General features: G+C 34.5%; 2 protein-coding genes across 2 annotated transcripts in view; both read right to left on the reverse strand.

Moving 5' to 3' along the window:
• The window catches only part of LOC136308349 (ABC-type organic anion transporter ABCA8-like), a 252,820-nt gene that overhangs the window by 154,270 nt on the left and 78,413 nt on the right, over positions 1-20,137 (reverse strand). The window lies entirely within an intron of this gene.
• The window catches only part of LOC136308347 (ABC-type organic anion transporter ABCA8-like), a 132,607-nt gene that overhangs the window by 34,039 nt on the left and 78,431 nt on the right, over positions 1-20,137 (reverse strand). The window contains exons 21-23 of the mRNA XM_066235684.1: positions 6,230-6,363; positions 5,563-5,700; positions 3,805-3,909 (exon numbers count right to left, since the gene is read on the reverse strand). Coding sequence (XP_066091781.1) covers positions 3,805-3,909; positions 5,563-5,700; positions 6,230-6,363 — 377 coding nt within the window. The remainder of the gene's footprint in view (positions 1-3,804; positions 3,910-5,562; positions 5,701-6,229; positions 6,364-20,137) is intronic.

Consider the following 20,137-nt stretch of genomic DNA (forward strand, 5'->3'; position numbering starts at 1 on the left):
GCGGTGACTGACGCATAGTGCTGACATTTATGGGGACAGAAAATATGAAAGGAAACACATTTAAGAATATAAATTTAGTTTTGGGAACATGAAGTTTGAGAGTCTATGATGCCTTCAATGAAAGCTAAGAAAAGAGTTTGGATCATCATTGAAGATGAAATCACAAATTAGAGAGCTAGAGTCAAATCTATGAGTGACCTGTATGGAGAGGGATTTGAAACCCTAGTATTACATGAGCTTCCCTGAGAGAAAATGGCATTTAGATAAAAAGAGAACCATGGTTGAGATCTGAGGATTTCCAAAATTTAGAGATAAGATAGAGGAATAAGATACTCCAAAGGACAGAAGGAGACAGTGGCCAAAATGTTCAGAGAAACATGGTCAAATCATGGCATCACACAGCCCATAGAAAGAAAGCATTCTGTGGGTGAAGTTCAAGTTTGAACTATGTGATGCTAAAATGACTGACAGTTACATTAGACCAGGAAGTGGCCTTTTCTTAGATTTCCAGAGATTCCACATAGGAAAGGGAATATTACATGGATAATACTCTTTTCTTGGGCAACAGAATTACTGTGGGGAAGAAACGACACAGATGAAGATGGTATGCAAGGTTTTATGGATTTTGCATAATAAAGTGTCAAAAATGGAGCTATTACAGGACATTCTATTAAAATTTAAAAGTAAAGTTAATGCAAGTCAACTGCATGGATTCATTATATACAGTGGTCCCTCGTCTATCCCGGAGGGTTAAGTTCCAGAGCTCCGGCGATAGGTGAAAATCAGCGAAGTAGCGAGCTTTCATTTATTTTATTATTTATATATTCAGAACACAGTGCTCTGGTGGATCGCCTTCCATCTATCAGCCAATAGTGTGCCCTGTATGATCACGTGGGTAAACTAGCTCGATGTGGCAGTAGCTGTGTTTTCCATACCTGAGAGTCTTTGTCTACTCATCTGCTATACGTTACATATGTTATTTTGATTTAATATTCTTTTAATAAGTTTAATTAATATTTTATATAGTTTTTCAAATTTTGGGGATAGAAAATGCTTATTTTACTGCAAAAATAATTAAAATAATATATATATAAATACCTATATATCGCAAAATTCTACAATACAGAGAAAAATACACAATACAAAATAAGATATATACAATTTAAAAATTCGTGATACAGTGAGACTGCGAAAGTGAACCATGATAAGGCAATGAATGGCTGTAATTTCAATAGCCTATAATTACTACTCAAAATTTGTCTCCCCTTCAGAACTACTGAATCAGAATCTTTATTTTAATAAGATGCTCTGATAGTTTGTAGACACATTAAAGAGTTATTTGGATTAATGAAAGAGTTTCTGCAAATGAAAATTTATAAATACATAGACTGTTAGTTAAACACTGAGATTTTCTTTTTATTTCTTTACGTTCTTGACAATTTCAAAATAACATTGCCTTCTTGTTCAACAATCATTTTTATTAACTTTTTTGAAATGTAATTTTCAAACAAGAAGAAGGAACCATATTAAGTAAACAGTTGCATAAGTATTGATGAATGCATATATTACTGTATCACTATTGTAATCCAAGTATAATAACATTTCTATCAGCTTCCCAAATTTCCCATGCTCCTTTGCAGTCAGTAGCCTTTATTGCTGGTTACAAGAAACCACAGGACTTCTTTTGACAATTATGTATTAGTTTTACATTTTTGAGAAGTTCATATAAATGAAATCATTCAGTATTTACTCTTTTTCATTTCATTCCTGTTGATGCATTTATTACTTGTCCCTTTTGTATTGCTGAGTAGTCATTGTTTAACTACACCAGAATTTATCAATTCACAACTTGATGGCCATTTGGATGGTTTAAATAGTTGGCTGTTATAAATAAAACTGTTAAGAATATTAATGCACAAGTCTGCTTGTGTAAGGATTTTCTCTCAGGTAAATACTTAGGAGAGGAATTGCTGTGTTACACAATAACTATATTTTTAATTTAAAAGAAAGATCCAAATTGTTTTGCAAAGTGAATACATCATTAACTTACATCTTACTAGAAATGTATGAGAATCCCAGTTACTCTACAATCTCTCCAACTCTTAATATTGTCAGTCATTTTAAAATTTATTCATTTTATTTTGTTGAGTAAGGTTGATATTAGCTATCTTTAATTTTGGGTTTTTTTTCTTTTTGTTTTTGTATTTTTCTGAAGTTAGAAACGGAGAGGCAGACTCCCATATGTACCCACTCGGCATGCCCACCAGGGGGCAATGCTCTGCCCATCTAGAGTTTTGCTCTGCTGCAATCGGAGCCATTCTAGTGCATGAGGAGGAGGCCATGGAACCTTCTTCAGTGTCCGGGGCCAACTTTGTTCCAATGGAGCCTTGACTGCAAGAAGGTAAGAGAGAGACAGAGGAAGGAGAGGGGAAATGGTGGAGAAGTAGAAGGGTGCTTTTCCTCTTTGCCCTGACCGGGAATCAAACCCGGGACTTCTACACGCTGGACCAATGCTCTACCGCTGAGCCAACTGGCCAGGGCTTTAGCTATCTTTTTATGGAAGTATTTTCCATTTATAATTTTTGATGAGTATCTGTTCAAATGTTTTGCCCATCTTTGAAATTAGGTTATCTTCTATTACTGAGGTGTAAGAATTCTATATATTGTTGATACAAATCGTTTGTTATATAAATACATTGTGAATATTTTTCTCTCAGCCCATAGCTTTTTATTTTCTTACTAGTGTTTTACAAAGAACAAAAAGTTTTAACTTTGATGAAGTTAAGGTATCATTTTCTCTTATGGTAAATGCTTCCTGTGTCCCAACTAAGAAAACTTTGCTACCATAAGACCTATGGTTCATTCAAAATAATGTTGTGTATGATGGGACATGAGTTTTGAAAAAAAAATTTTTATTTCTCAAGTGGAAGAAGTGGAGACAGACTCCCACATACACCCAGACTGCTATTCACTCGGCAATACTTGTCTGGGGCTGATGCTGTCTCCATATAGGGCCGATGTTGGCAACCAAACTATATATTTTTAGCACCTGAGAGATTCTCCCTGGAGCCAGCCTCAGCACCTTGGAGCAATGCAGAGGAACCTATTGAGCCATGGCTGTGGGAAGGGAAGAAAAAAGAAGAGGGAAGAGGGAAAAAAAGAGAAGCAGATGGTTGCTTCTCTTGTGTTCTCGTGATCATGGTATCTCCCCTGCCAGGTAAGTATTTCTCTTGTGTTCTCTACTGGGAATTGAATCCAGGATATCCACTTGCTGGGTCAACACTCCACCACTGAGCAAACAGACCAGGGCCAAGAACATTTTTTTTTCATAAAAGTATCAAGTTTTTTTTCCATACAATTTGCTGATAAGAATAACCTTACCTTATTTGAATTACCTGGTTGTTCTGTTGAAAATCAATTGATGATATATATATGGTTTTATATCTGAAATGTTTATGTGATTATATATATTTATATGATTTTCCTTAATTACAACACTTTCTTAGTTACTATAACTGAAGTAAGCCTTGAAGTCAGTTGCATGACTTCCAACTTTGTTTTTCTTTTTCAGTTAAGTACTTTATATATTCATATCAATTTTAGAATTATTCTGATTAATGTATTTATTTATACATTTATATTTCCACATATAAAATTTCCTTTTATTTTTACAACTTAGAGTTTATGTCTGAATTGGCTCCTCTATTAAACACATATAAATAGCCTCTTGAAAAATCCCAAGATTATATTACCTTAAACATGTAATCATACAAAGTAAGGAAAGTTTCAGTTACTCATTGTTACCTTGTAGTCATCAATGCTGCTCATGGCGATATAAGGAGCACAACAGGATACCAAAATCATCCAGAATATGGAAGGGAATGCATGTCCGTGTGGAATAAACACATCCTTTTGAAAATACAAAGAATGTAATGAGCTGAATGAATAAATTCAAAATTCATTTTCTAGAATACATTTTTAAAAATATTAAACACATTATGTATAACCTTACCTTACATCTCCCCTTTATTACCCAACTCTTTTACTATCAGTTCAGTTTTGAAGCTTGAGTTTTGGATCCATACCCACATTTATGGATATGGAATTAATTCAATCGTGAATGAATGGCTAACACTACAGAGTTAGAAAGTAATATGAGTAAGATTTTTCATTTTATGATTATAAAATTGATCCTAAGGCTAAATATTTGAGATATTTGGTTTATTAACTGATCTTTCCAATGTTTCAAAAGTAATAGCTAAACTCAAAAATCATACTGGATATTTATGGGGACAGTGAGAGCAAGCTGTTTCTAGGTACATCACAAGACCAGGTAAGTATTGGCTGAGGATTCAAGAATAAGGATGATATACTAGAAGGGAAGCAAAATTTCCAAGGAAAACCTTTGCATTTTGTATTTCATATTGCTCATCCTGTTTATAATGATCTTTAAGGACAGAAAATCCTGAAGTCGTCTTTAAAATAGTCCCCATTGTGTCATGATTCACATAGTTGTGGTTTGAACAAGCACATTACTGAAAGAAAGTCATAACCAGAGCCTTATGATCTTTAGGCTGACCATCATAGATATACTTGCTGCCACAGAAAGGTGACATTAATTTATTGTCAGAATGTTCCCAGAACACCTGCATGCTGGGATGGGTCAGTACCCTATGGCAAATCCACTGATGTCGGGGATAATAGAGCAAGTTCTGCAGTTACAGAAACCCTTACCTGTGCAATGAGTAGGTAAATTTGAATAGAGTATAAAATGAATTCCTGGAGCTGTTAAAGGTAAGATGTTAGGTACATAAATATAAGGTCAGCTGAACTGGTTGGTATCATCAGACAACTCACCCTAGCTAAACAGGATGCTTTTGTGTATCTACTAAAGAAGTAATTCAGTGCTTTTCATGTTCAGGTCTCTATCCTACCTGGAGGGTGTTACATAGAGTTAAAAATACATGCTTTAGGTGGAAAAATATATTTAGATTTAGGAAATAATAAAAAAAGAATGATGACAAACTCTGATAGGTATACTGGTTTCCAAACTTCAGGACTGTGTACATACTAATCACCTTTTTCAATATAGAAGATGTCTTTGCCTTTATAAAAAAAGCTAGTTTGGTATACAGCAGTCCTCTAGGAATTAATATTGAGACAGAGAACTGGGATAACTTTAATGTAACTATTCTGCAATTCTAACCTGAATTTGTCCTAAAGTTTTTTCTTTGGTAGCATTTATAAAAGTAATAATAAGGCTTCTATTTTTATTCTTTTGTTCTTCATTTCTTTTGTTATTTTTGTGCTAGTCAAAGTGCTGCATAATTTCACTTTATTTCCCCACATTCTCTATGAAAATATATGTTGTTATAGCTACCTTGCATTAAAACATTGAAGCTCTGAAAATTATGTTGATTTCCCAAAACAACAGAGCTAGCATAGATCCAAATGCTAACTTATCATGCAGTGGTTTACTTAAATAAGAATAAAATATCGGCACTTAAAAGAGTAATCTGGGAGATTCTCGATGGAGTAGAGTCCATAAGAGTATATACTTACATATGTATTTGAACTTCTGTCAGTTTCGATATATGCTGATGGTTTAATCATTCTAAGTAGCCCATTACTAACGATATTCATAAGAACTGGGAAACAATTCATTCTTTTGGTATTGCATGCTAATGAAAAGCTATAATTCTAAAATATAAAAAGCAAGGTTATTAATTCTCAGATATCTCAATTTTCTTAAAGAGGTGAAAATTTAATATTTTAATTAAAAAATCAGGTTTTAAAATGGTATGGAATAATCAGAACGAAAACAAACATTGTATAAGTAAACCCAAGCATGAATATAGGCTATATCTGATTTTCAGGCATTCAAGTGTCTAGCTTGTGGCTAGAATCTAAGATAATTATTGCTTAAAATAAAAAAGAAGTTTCAGAATATATACATAAGAAAATCCTTGAGAAGAAATATGTGTTCTTTAGCTTGAAATAGGAACTCGAGAATGGGCACCATATAGCACTTATTTTGCTGATGCAACAGTGTGTGTTGGTAGACAGTAATTGATAAAAATTTATCATATTAATAACTACAATGAACTAAATAATAAATAAAAGCAGTATTTGTTTTTCATTTTGTTTCCTAAACTGAAGGCCAGAGTCTATTGATAGTTGATTAGCTTTGCACACCTTTAGGAAAATTACTAAACAGAAACTAGCATACCTTTTCATGACCAGACACTATGATGGCTCCATTATAAGATGGATCATCTATGCCATTTCTAGTTCCAGACACATCCACTTCCAGAGCTATGTTCTGATGCTCCATGGAATGAATAAAATCTTCAATGCTTGCTCCTAAGTTGGAGTAAAATATATTAGGTGTCTGAAAACTGAGAAAATCAAGGTCAAGTTGTACAGTGTAATTAAAATTAATAACCTTATGTAATGCTTATTGTTATATAGACAGTGAGGATGTTTTTCCACATAACATGTTTGCTTCTGTGTATTAAAAAATCTATCTGTTTCACCAAGTTTACTTTTTTGTTTGTTTCTTTGTTTTTGATTTTTTGTTTTGTTTTATATTATTTTTCCCTTTTTTCCTTTATTACTAATTTTAATGGAGTGACATTGATCAATCAGGATATATAGGTTCAGAGAAAATATCTCCCGGTTATTTTGACATTTGGTTATGTTGCATACCCATCACTCAAAGTCAAATTGTCTTCTGTCACCTTCTATCTGGTTTTCTTTGTCCCCTCTTCTCCCCCCCCCCCATAACCATCACACTCTTGTCCATATCCCTGAGTCTCATTTTTATGTCCCACCTATGTATGGAATCATACACTTCTTAGTTTTTTCTTATTTACTTATTTCACTCAGTATGATGTTATCAAGGTCCATCCATGTTATTGTAAATGATCTGATGTCATCATTTCTTATGGCTGAGTAATATTTCATAGTATATATGTACCACATCTTCTTTATCCAATCATCTATTGAAGGGCTTTTTTGTTTTTTCCATGTCTTGACCACTGTGAACAGTGCTGCAGTGAACATGGGGCTGCATGTGTCTTTACGTACCAGTGTGTTTGTGTTTTGGGGGTATATACCCAGTAGAGGAATTGCTTGGTCATATGGTAGTTCTATTTTTATTTTTTTGAGGAACCACCGTACTTTCTTCCATAACTGTTGTACTACTCTACATTCCCATCAACAGTGAATGAGAGTTCCTTTTTCTCCACAGCCTCTCCAACATTTGCTATTAGTTGTCTTGTTGATAATAGCTAATCTAACAGGTGTGAGGTGGTATCTCATTGTAGTTTTGATTTGCATTTTGAAATAGCTAACGAAAATGTGCATCTTTTTCATATATTTGTTGGACATTTGTATTTCTTCCTGAAAGAAGTGTCTGTTCATGTCCTCTTCCCATATTTTTATTCAATTTTTTGTTTGTTTGTTGTTGAGTTCTTTCTATATGTTGGATATTAGGCCCTTATCTGTGCTATTGTTTGAAAATATCATCTCCCATTAAGTTGGCTATTTGTTTTGTTTTCAGTTTCTCTTGCTGTGCAAAAGCTTCTTAGACTTATGTGGTCTCATTCATTTATCTTTGTCTTCACTTCCCTTGCCTTTGGAGTCAAATTCATAAAATGCTTTTTATGGCCAAGGTCCATGAGTTTAGTATCCATGTTTTCTTCTATGTAATTTGTTGTTTCAGGTCTTATATTTAGGTCTTTGATCCATTTTGAATTAATTTTAGTACAAGGGGACAAACTGTAGTCGACTTTCATTCTTTTGCATGTGGTTTTCCAGTTTTCCCAGCACCATTTGTTGAAGAGGCTTTCTTTTCTCCATTGTGTATTGTTGGACCCTTTATTACAAATTACTTGACCATATATATGTGGTTTTATTTCTGGACTTCTATTCTGTTTCATTGGTCTGAAAGTCTGTTTTTTCTGGCTCTATAATAGAATTTGAAGTCAGGTGTTGTAATGCCCCCAGCTTCATTCTTTTTCCTTAAGATTGTCTTGGCTATTTTGGTTTTTTATAGTTCCAAATAAACCTGATGATTTCTTTTTCCATTTCTTTAAAAAATGACATTGGAATTTTGATGGAAATTGCAATAAATTTGTATATCACTTTGGGTAATGTAGTCATTTTCACTATATTTATTCTTCCTATCCAAAAACAAGAAATATTTTTCCATTTCATTGTATCTTTTTCTATTTTTCTTAACCAAGCTTGGTAGTTTTCATTATATAGGTTCTTTAGATTTTTGTTATGTTTAACCCTATATATTTTATTTTTTTGTTGTTGTTGCAACAATGAAGGGGATTATTGTTTTGAGCTCATTTTCTGATGTTTCATTATTGGCATATAGAAAGGCAATGGACTGTTATATATTAATTTTGTATCCTGCCACATTACTGTATTGTTTTATTTTTTCTAGTAGTCCTTTTGTGGAGTCTTTGGGGTTTTTGATGTATAGGATCATATCATCTGCAAAAAGTGAAACCTTTACTTCTTCTTTCCGAAAATGAATGCCTTTTATTTCTTTTTCTTGTCTGATTGCTCTGTCTAGAACTTTCAGCACTACGTTGAATAAAAGTGGAGAAAGTGGACAACCTTATCTTGTTCCTGATTTTAGGGGAAAAGTCTTCAGTTTTTTGCCGTTTAATATGATATTAGCTGATAATTTATCATAAATGGCCTTTATTATATCCAGATATTTTCCTTCTATACCAACTTTGTTGAGAGTTTTAAACATAAAACAATGTTGTATTTTATCGAATGCCTTTTCTGCTTCTATTGATAAGATCATATGGTTTTTGTCCTTTGTTTTGTTGATATGGTGTATTACGTTAACTGTTTTATATATGTTGAACTATTCCTGTAATTCTGGGATGAATCCTACTTGATCATGATGAATTATTTTTTAATGTGCTATTGTATTTGATTTGCTAGTATTTTGTTTAGTATTTTAGCTGTATTCATTAGAGATATATGTCTGTAGTTTTATTTTTCTGTGTTGTCCTTGCCAGGTTTCGGTGTGTGGGTAATGTTGGCCTCATAAAATGTGTTTGGCAGTATTGCTTCTTTTTCAATGTTTTGGAAGACTTTGAGTAGAATAGGAACCAAGTCTTCTTTGAATGTTTGAAAAAATTCACTAGTATAGCTGTCTGGCTCTGGACTTTTATTTTTGGGGAAGATTTCTATAGTTGTTTCTATTTCCTCCCTGCTAATGGGTCTGTTTAGGCTTTCTTCTTCTTCATGACTCAGTCTAGGAAGATTTTATTGTTCTAGAAATTTATCCATTTTTTCTAGATTGTTAAATTTGGTGACATATAGTTTTTCATAGTATTCTACAATAATTCTTTAAATATCTATGATATCTGTGGTGATTTCTCCTCTTTCATTTAGAATTTTGTTTATATGAGTCCTTTCCCTTTTTTCCTTTGTTAGTCTTGCCATCAGTTAGTCAATTTTGTTAATCTTTTCAAAGAACCAGCTTCTTGTTTTATTAACTTTTTCTATAGTTTCTCTGTTCGGTATTTCATTTATTTCTGCTCTGATTTTTATTATTTCCTTTCTTCTGCTGTTTTTGAGTTGTCTTTGTTCTTCATTATCTAGTTCCTTAAGATGTGAAGTTAAGTGGTTTACTTGGGCTCTCTCGTGTTTGTTCATATAGGCCAGTAGTGATAGGAACTTCCCTCTTATTACTGCTTTCAATGCATCCCAGAGATTCTGATATGTTGTGTTGTTATTTTTGTTTGTCTGTATGTAATTTCTGTTCTCTGTTTTTATTTCTTTTTTGACCCATCATTTTTTAAAAGTATGTTGTTTAGTTTCCACATTTTTGTGGGTTTGTTTACCTCTTTTTTGCAGTTGAATTCTAATTTCAAGCTTTTATGATCAGAGAATATGCTTGGTATAATTTCAATCTTTCTGAATTTGTTGATGTTATTTTTGTGGCCCAACATATGGTCGATTCTTGAGAATGTTCCAGGTCTACTAGAGAAAAATGTATACTTTGGCACTTTGGGATGTAATGTTTTGTAGATGTCTATCATATCCAATGTTCTAGTGTTTCATTTTAAGGCCAATATTTCTTAATGATTTTCTGTTTGGATCAATGATCTAGAGCTATCAGCAATGTATTGAGGTCTCCAAGTATAATTTTATTTTTGTTGGTTTTTGTTTTTAGGTCAGTCAGTAGCTGTCTTATATATTTTGGTGCCCCTTGGTTTGGTGTGTATATATTAAGAAGTGTTATGTCTTCTTGTCCACTTTATCATTATGAAATGACCATTTTTGTCTCTGATAACTTTGCTGTCTTGTAGTCAGTATTGTTAGATATGAGTATTTCTACACCTGCATTTTTTTGGATGTTATTTGCTAGGAGTATTGTTTTCCAACCTTTCACTTTAAATTTGATTTATTCTTGTAGCTTAGATGTGTTTCTTATAGGCTGCATGCAGTTGTATTTTCCTTTTTAATCCTTTCTGCTACTCTGTGTCTTTGTATTGGTGACACTTTTACATTTTGTGTAATTATTGACACTTGAGGGTTTCTTATTGCCTTTTTATATATTGCTTTCTGACAGTTTTGTATCTTGTTTAATTCTTCTCTTTTATTTTTTATCATTTGCTTTTATTTAGTTGTAATTCATATTCTTTCCTCTGTTACTTCTTTTTTCAAGCCATGTGCTTCTGTGATGGTTTTTTCAAGGGTGGTTACCATTAAGTAATGGAAAGGATACATACCATGTTCATTGTAGTACATTATCTTTGAGCTTCTGCACTCCATCTTCTTTTGCTACTCTTAATCTTTGTCCTCTTCCCTTTTTTGTTCTTGTTGACACAGATTAAATTTGTTTTTACTGTGATCTTGATGGTACTTTTACTTGTCATTTTGTTTTGTTTTGTTCTTTGTATCTCGTCAGAAATAATCCTTTGTATTTCTTGAAGTGAGGGGTTTCTGGTCATAAATTTATGCATCTTTTCTGTATCTATAAATGTTTTTATTTCTCCTACATATTTGAGATATAGCTTTGATGGGCATAGTATTCTTGGCTGGAAGTTCTTCTCTTTCAGATCTTTAAATATTGAGGTCCACTCTCTTCTATCTCATAGTGTTTCTGCTGAGAATCTGATCATAATCTAAAGGGCCTTCCTTTATATTTTGTATTCTTCTTTTCCCTGGCTGTCTTGAGAATTTTTTTTTTTTGTCATTGGTTTGTGTCAATTTTATTATGACGTGCCTTGGAGTAAATGTGTTAGGGTTAAGATAACTCAGTGTTCTGTTTGCTTCTTAAATTCGAGGCTTTAGTTGTTTCCACAGGCTTGGAAAGTTCTTGTCTATTATTTGTTTGAATATGTTCTTCATTCCATCTTCTCTCTCTTCTCCTTCTGATATACCCATTATTCTTATGTTGCTCTTTTTGATGGAGTCATTCCTGTAGAGCTTTCTCATTTTTTAAATTCATGAGTCTCTCTTCTCTTCTCTCTGTAGTGCCTCTACTTACCTGTCTTTTATGTCACTGAATCTCTCCTCTATCTGGCCTTTTATACTAGCTAGGCTTGTTACCTTGTTTTTGAGTTCATGGATTGAGTTTTTCATCTCTGTATGTTTTGTTTTCATAGTTTTAATTTCCTTGGTGATGTATTCTTTCTGTTTGTTGAATTGTTTTTTGAGCTCCCTAAATTGCCTTTCTGTGCTTTTTTTGTATATCCCTGAGTATTTTAAGGACTTCAATTTTAAATTCTCTGTTATTTAACTCCAAGGTTTTCAAGCTATTGAAACTTCTCTGTAGATTTTTCCTGATCTATCTGAGCTACATCTCTATTTTTTTTTCATAATATTCAATTTCTTATTTCTTAATGACATTTGAGAGTGGTATTGTTAATAACACTAATAAAAGTTGACAATACATTATTTTTTAGAAAATACAGTGAAAAGCCAAAAATTTTATTGTACTAAGTGGAACAAAAACTACATAGAACGAAGGGCCTGAGTTGGGGGGAAGTGACAAAGAGGCTAAAAAGAGGTAAGAATCCACAAAATGCTACAAGGAAAAAATTTGAATCAAGAATAAAACAATTTGTTTGTAAATCATGATCAAATGAGAGAAATAGTGAAAGAGAAAAGAGAAAAAGAGGAAAAAGAACAATATATACAGTGAAAATGAAAATTCTGTTGTATTAAGTGGAACAAAAACTATATAGAATGGAGAGCTGGAGTTTTGGAAATGCTAATGAGATGAAAAGTGAAGTAAAAAGTACACAAAATGCTACAAAGAGAAAATTTGAATCTAGAATAAAGTATTTTGTTTGTGAGTGACGATCAAATGAGAGAAAAAGTAAAATAGAAAAGAAGAAAGCAAATGAGAGAGAGAAAAAAAGAGAAAAGAAAGAAAAAGAGAGAGTTAAGGTTTTGAGAATGTAACTCTCATAGAAAAAAAAGAAACACCTATGGGTAATGAAATTCAAAATGAAAAGAAAAGAAAAAATAAAAAGAAGATAAAACAACCAAGGTGGAAGAGAAAAAAGATCAAAAATGAAAGAAAAAAATGGAAAAAGTTATAAAGACTGTGAATTTTTCCTGGTTTTGAGAGGTTATCTTCTTTCGTTTTCTTCTTTCTTTCTCTTTTTGGCTGGTAGCACTGTACCCCAGGTTCTGCAGCTGTGGCACTCTTAGGCAGATATTTGCAGGTGATGTGTTGCTATGGTGATGGCATAAACTAAGCTTCAGTTGCATTGGTAAGCAGGGCTTGTTAGCATTTGCAGTCTTTGACAATGGGAGAGTTTGTTTTCCTGGAGCTCCCCAAATCTCTCCTTCCAGAACCAGCAGCCTGGGACCCAGCTGTGAAGTTGCCCCAGCCTCTGCCTGGAGAGCAAGAGGCTCTAAGAGCTGCCAAATTGCCCCTCTGACCCCACTCAAAGCAGGATTCTGGGTAAGGGTTCAGCCATCTTTTCCAGCATAACCAGGCAGGGCTGGGAGCTGATTGCTTTTCAGATGTCTTTCTATGAGCCTCTGGGCATGTCTAGTATGCCTCAGTGCTCTGCGGGTCTATTTTTCTCGGGCTTTTTGCACTTTATAACCTGTATCAGCTGGCAGAAAAATGCCCCAGTCACTGCCTGCAGAGCAAGAGGTCTTAAAAGCTGCAAACTCCCTCCTCCAGGTCTGTTCAAAGCATAGCTGTGTATGAAAGCTTTGTCAACCAGAGCCACCAGCTTAAGCAGGCAGGGGAGTGAGCTGACTCTGAACAGGTTCTTTTCTGAGGTTCCCCAGGTACATCTGGTTAAGTTTGCTTCAGTGCTCCATGAGTCTGCTCTTCACAGGCTTCTCCCTTGTTGAGAAGTCTACAGCCCAGCCACCCAACTTCCTCAGTGTTCTCTGTGGTCTACTCCATGGAAATGTGCTTTTTAACCTGTATTGTTTGACAGGAAGTTTACCCAGCCACTGCCTGCAGAGTAAGAGGCCTTAAAAACTATCAAGTCCCTCCTCCAGGTCCACTTAAATCGCAGCTTTGGGAAAGAAGGCTTTGTGAGCCAGAGCCACCAGTGTAAGCCGGCCGGGTAGTGAGCAGACTGCGGGTTAAGCTCCTTTCAGTGTTTCGTTGGTCTGCTCTCCAGAGACTGCCTGTGCGCCATTCCTCCCATCAGTTGCACAGTTCTCTTCCACAGGAATGTGCCATGTTAACCTGTATGGCTGGCGGAGGCATCCCTCCAGACAGGTCTGGGTGTTGGAATCCAGCTCTCTGGTACTTTCTGTGTGCCATTGTTTGGGAAGAGGGGATAACACAGAAACTCTGGCTATAGCCCAAACAGAAGGCCTCTGCTGACAGTCTCTGACCCAGCCCTTCCATCCAAAATGCAGGTGCCCACTCTCAAAGTGCCAGGCAGGACCACTTGCACACTGCCTGCACTCGCCGACTGGGGGGCCGGGAGTAAACAAAGCCCCAAACAGCTCTGGTATCAGTCTTTCCAGGCAACTGCTCACCCACTTCTGCCTGGGTATGCTGCTGTAGTTAGCTCTGCATGGGCTAAGCTGTGGGCACAGTCCCTCCTTGGCTTGAACATCTCTGCCCTAGCCAGCCTATTCCCTTCTCCCTAGCCCTCCTGTTCTCTCAGTTCCAAGTGAAAGCAGCCCTTCCTCAGGTAAGTGAGGAAAGTGGAATATTCTGTTCTCTGTCTTATTTACTTCAGAGTGGATTATATATTCAGCCACCTTTAAACCCAATCATACCTTTGTTTGATGTATGTGTATATTGAATGCTCCTGGGATTTTTTTTCTGTCTCTAGTTGTTGAATTTGTTGAAATTTCAGGGAAAGGTATCAGGAACACTCCTCACAGTGCCATTTCTCTGATATCAAAGTCCCAAGTTTACTTTTATAATGTTTCCCTTAGTATTACTGCCATATGATGCATTTGGAATGATTGTCTTACTAGAATATTTCAGTGAGTAACCATAACAAAACAGTTATAATGACACAGTAATCTCTATGAATTACCCACAAAATTTGCTAAATCTCACTGCTAAATTATTAACTAATTTTAAAAATGTTTGTTGATACAGGAAGACTTGTTGAATGGCTGTGTTAAGAAATCCTTGGATCTTCCTTCCAGAAAAACAACCACAACTTCTAAAATTTACTAAAAATCCAACAAATTAAGATTTTTTGTTTGTCTTAAAGCCATACAGAAAATGATAAAACATTTATTTAAGAAAATCTACTAAATCTGGGTAAGAACACCAGGAAACTGGCAACAACCTACCCATCAGAAGCCTTCCTTACTTAGAAATTCAGAACCTCCACTCTAAATGGGTCTACACAGGAACTCAGGGTTTCTTCCTCCTCAAGCCCAGTCTAGGACTGTAAGTATGTTTCTAGGAGAAACTGGGTTGAAAATGATTGAGAAATACTATCTTTGGGCTCTTATCCCTTGAGTAAAACTTCCATCTATGGGGAAAAAAAGAACTCCCCATTTTTAAGTCATTAATGCCTGGTCTCAAGCTTTAGCAACATGAAGCTGAAGGGAATGAGAAAGTTTGGTGGCCTGGCCCTCTCAGGAGTTAACTGAGTATCTATTGAAATTGCATCCTTTCCTTACCCCACACACAAAGATGAACACAAAATAGATCAGAGACCAAAATATTAAGAAGTGAAAGTATAAAAGCCTTGAAAGAGAATATCAAAGTAAATCTTTGTGATCCTGTGTTAGGCAAATCCTACTTAAATATATAATGAAAAGCACAGGCAAAGAAAAACAATTAGTAGAACTTTATAAAGTTTAAACATTATACTCCAAATAACACCAGTAACAAAGTGAAAAGCCAATTTACAAAATGAAGTTAAATATTTGCAAAACATTTACAGTTGATCTTTACTATTCACAGCAGTTATGTGTTCACTTCTGTAATGTCACTCTAAAGTTACCACAAGTGCTGAATTAGTGAATACAAAATCATTGCTCCTAGAGGAAACAATAGTTAGGTTTTTGTAAGCCTCTGGTAACAACAGTGTCTTGAACCAATCAATAGATTGTTTTATTCAATATGTATGTTTCTGTATATTTATTGTTGATTCATTAACATTGCTCTCACAGCCAACAGCATTATAATGCATGGCAAACAAAGATTATTTAATACATTTTTCCTGGAAGGTACATCACAGCCTTCTCGACCTAGGAACATTAGATAGCACATCGACACTGAACTTGGGGGTCAGTTTTTTTTTTAATTTTTATAATTTTTTGTGTGTGTTTGTTGGTAGTTCAAAACAATGTCTTTTAGTTTCACAGTATATAATAATTTTGACCTGGCCCTTAGATCCTAGCTGCAACATTTGGTAAAGTATTTATGACAGTTGTCATATTTAGGGTAAGTTCTGTTGAATTTCTTTTATATATGAACTCTAAGATTATAAGTCATTTGAAATTTTTTTGTCTAGTTAGTAAAATTAAATGTTATTTGATGTGACAATAGTCAGTATATCATCACTGATTTTTAATTTTAATTTTAAATACAGTTAACACTCAATATTTTTTTTGTATTAGTTTCAACTGAATAGCTTAATGTTGGATGCCATTTTAAACAGCAAAACTTCTGTGAAATATATGGCACTAACTAGATGACATAAAGGACATTGATTGGAAGTATAATATATCTGCTCACAGTATTAGAGCTGAAACAAGATGGCAGAGTAACATTTTGTTCTACTACAGTTGGAAATGTGTGTATCAGGTGACATAACATGTCCCATCTCTGAGCACATTTGTGAATGACATAAGAGTGACATGAGCATTGGATTTGGGACTATAAATACATTGTAGTAATAAACAAGTTTGTAAATACATAACCTGTGAATAAAGAGGATTTGTTGCATCTAATAAAAGACTTGTGTCTAGGGAGAACTAAGGTGGCAGCAGAGTAGAAAGATGCACAGACTCCCAGTGCATACCACCAAACTAAATTACAAATTAATTTAGGAACAATCAGCATAAAAAACCAACTTTTATTAAAAGAACAGGTCTCAAAAACTAAGGAGCAAAGAAGAGGCCACACCAAGCCTGGAAGACAGCTCTGAGCCATAGTGGGGAAGGGCTCCCCTGTTTCCAGGAGAGAAGGTGGGGTGAGACTGAGAGCCTAGAACAGCTCTTATTACAAGGAGAACAGCAGAAAATATCACTCACAGCCAGTTGCCTGGAAACCTGGGAATGAGGTGTGCTGAGAGGGTGGCTTGTCTTCCAAAAGGAAAGTGGGGAGAGAGACAGATGGTGATGAGCAAAGGAATGCATGGGATGACCTGAAAAGCTGGCTCATCCAGTATGGAGATGGCCATAGGTGGGGGAGGAGTTGAACCTTCAACAAAACACAAGGCTAAAGTGGTTCTGGGTGACCCACTTCCAGAAAGTTCTCCAACTCCAGTCAGAGCAACAAGACACAGCTGAAAACAGGAAGTGGAGAGGATCTGAGATACACCTCCCCCTACTGAAAGGGAGACAGCACCCTGCACCCAGAGAGAAGCTGGCCTTTAGTAACCTCCCACTGGATTCCTGGATACAGCTTCAAATAAGCCCCCTGTTGAGATTTGTAAACAAGACTACCACTGAGTTAAGAAAACTGAGAAGAAAACTATCAAATAAAGACTTCAAAGAAGATCTACTAGGTAAGGAGATCGCAGCTGGAAGAAGCCTACAAGTCATAAAGAATAATGGGTAGGCAGAGAAGCATAAGCCATATGCCTCAACAAGATAAATCCTTTGATAAAGTCTTGGATGAATTGGAAGTAATCAAATTACTGAATATATAAAATAATAAGTATAAAATAATGATTTTTAGGATGCTTAAAGATCTCAAAGCTAAAATGGATGGACTTAATGACACTTTAGTAAAGAACCTGAAAGCATCAAAAAGGACACAGAAATTATAAAAAAGGAACCAAACAGAAATGACAAACAATATCAGAAACGAAGACTACACTGGAATGAATTAAAAGCAGGATGGGTGAAGCAGAGGATCAAATTAGTGACTTAGAGGAAAAGGTAAGGGAAAGCACAGAAGCAGAGCAGCAAAAAGAAAACAGGCTGAAAAAATCTGAGGAAATTCTAAGAGAGCTATGAGACAACCTAAAGAGAATATTCACATCATAGGGGTTCCTGAAGAAGAAGAAAAAGAACAAAGGTTAGAGAATTTGTTCAATAAGATCATAAGTGAAAACTTCCCTAAATTAATGCAGAAAAAAGTCACACAAGTTCAAAAACCACAGAGAATTCCACTAAAAAGAAACCCAAAGAAATCTACACCAAGACACATCATAATTAAAATACCAAAGCTAAGAGATAAAGAGAAAATATTAAAAGCGACTAGAGAAAAAATGGCTATCATATACAAAGGAGACCCCATAAGGATGACATCCGACTTTTCAACAGAAACACTTGAGGACAGAAGGAAATGGCAAGACATATTCAAAGTAATGCAGGACAAGAGCCAAAACCAAGACTTCTTTATCCAACAAGGCTATCATTTAAAATTGAAAAAGAAGTAAAAAGCTTCCCAGATAAAAAAAAAAAACAACTCAAGAAATTCATTAAAACAAAACCAATGCTACAAGAAATGTTAAGGGGCCTATATTAAACAGAACAAAGGGGGAAAGAATATAGTATAAGAGAAATCTAACTTTAAACAATAAAATGGCAAAAAACAACTACATATCAATAATAACTTCAAATGTAAATGGATTAAAAGCTCCAATCAAAGCATAGTGCAGCTGAATGAATAGGAAAACAGGGCCTGTACTTATGCTGTCTACAGGAGACATACATCAAAACAAAAGTACACATAAACTGAAAGTAAAAAGATGGAAAAGAATATTGAAGGCAAATGGAAATTAAAAAAAAAAAGCTGGGGTAGCAATACTTATATCTGATAAAATAGACTTTAAAACAAAGACTATAGTAAGGAATAAAGAAGGTCACTACATAATGATAAAGGGAGAAATCCAACAGAAAGAGATAACCATTATAAATATATATGTACCTAATATAAGAGGACCTAAATATATAAAGCATATTTTGATGGACATAAAGGAAAAAATTAAAAGCAATAGTATAAGAGTAGAGGATTTCAATACCCCAATTACATTAATCGGTACATCCTCAAGAAAGAAAATTAACAAAGAAACAACAGAATTAAGGGATACACTAGATCAACTGGATTTAATAAATATCTTCAAAATCTTCCACCCTAAAACAGCAGAATATACATTCTTTTCCAGTGCTCATGGTACATTCTCTAGGATAGACCATATATCAGGGCATAAAATGAGTCTCAGCAAATTTAAGAAGATTGGGACCATATCAAGCATCTTCTCTGAACACAATGCCATGAAACTAGAAATCAACTACAACAGAAAAACTGAAAAAATACTCAATCACTTGGAAACTAAATAGCATGTTATTAAACAATGACTGGATCAACAATGAGATCAAGGAAAAAAATAAAAATTTTCTTGAAACAAATGAAAATGAGTATACAACAACTCAAAATCTGTGGGACACAGAAAAAGCAATCCTGAGAGGGAAGTTTATAACATTACAAGCATACCTTAGAACTTAGAAAAAGCTCGATATAAACAACTTAATTTTGCAACTAAAAGAACTAGAAAAAGAACAGCATGCAAAGCTTAGAGGAAGTAGAAGGAAGAAAATAATAAAGATCAGAGCAGAAATGAATGACATAGAGACTAAAAGAACAATACAGAAGATCAATGAAACCAAGAGCTGGTTATTTGAAAAGTAAACAAGATTGATGAACTCTTAGCTATACTCACCAAGAAAAAAAAGAGAAAAAACTCAAATAAATAAAATTAGAAATGAGGGCGGAGAGGTAACAACAAACACAGCAGAAATAAAAAGGATTGTAGGAAAATACTATGAAGAACTGTATGCCAAATAATTAGACAACCTAGGTGAAATGGAAAAATTCCTTGAAAAATGTATTCTTTCAAAAATCAATCTGGAAGAATCAGAAAACCTAAATAGACTGATTACAACAAATGAGATTGAAATAATTATCAAAAAACTTCCAAAAAAACAAAAGCTCTGGGCCAGATGGCTTCACAGGCAAATTCTACCAAACATTCAAAGAAGAACTAACTCCTATTCTCAAGCCATTTCAAAAAATTCAAAGGGAGGGAAAACTTCCAAGTTCCCTTTTTGAAGCGAGCATAATTCTAATTCCAAAACCAGGCAAAGACAACACAAAGAAAACTATAGGCCAATGTCTCTGATAAATTTAGATACTAAAATTCTCAACAAACTATTAGCAAACCAGATCCAGCAATACATAAAAAAAAAAAAATCATACACCATGAACAAGTGGGATTTATTTTGGGGAGGCAAGGCTGGTACAATATTCGCAAATCAATCAATGTGATTCATCACATAAACAAAAGGAAGGACAAAATCCACATGATAATATCAATAGATGCAAAAAAAAAAAAAAATTTTGATAAAATCCAGCACCCATTTATGATCAAAATTCTCAGCAAAGTGGGAATGCATGGAACATACCTCAGCATGATAAAGGCCATATATGACAGGCCTATAGTCAACATCATACTCA

The sequence above is a fragment of the Saccopteryx bilineata genome, chromosome 6, assembly GCF_036850765.1.
Source record: "Saccopteryx bilineata isolate mSacBil1 chromosome 6, mSacBil1_pri_phased_curated, whole genome shotgun sequence".
Lineage (NCBI taxonomy): Eukaryota > Metazoa > Chordata > Mammalia > Chiroptera > Emballonuridae > Saccopteryx > Saccopteryx bilineata.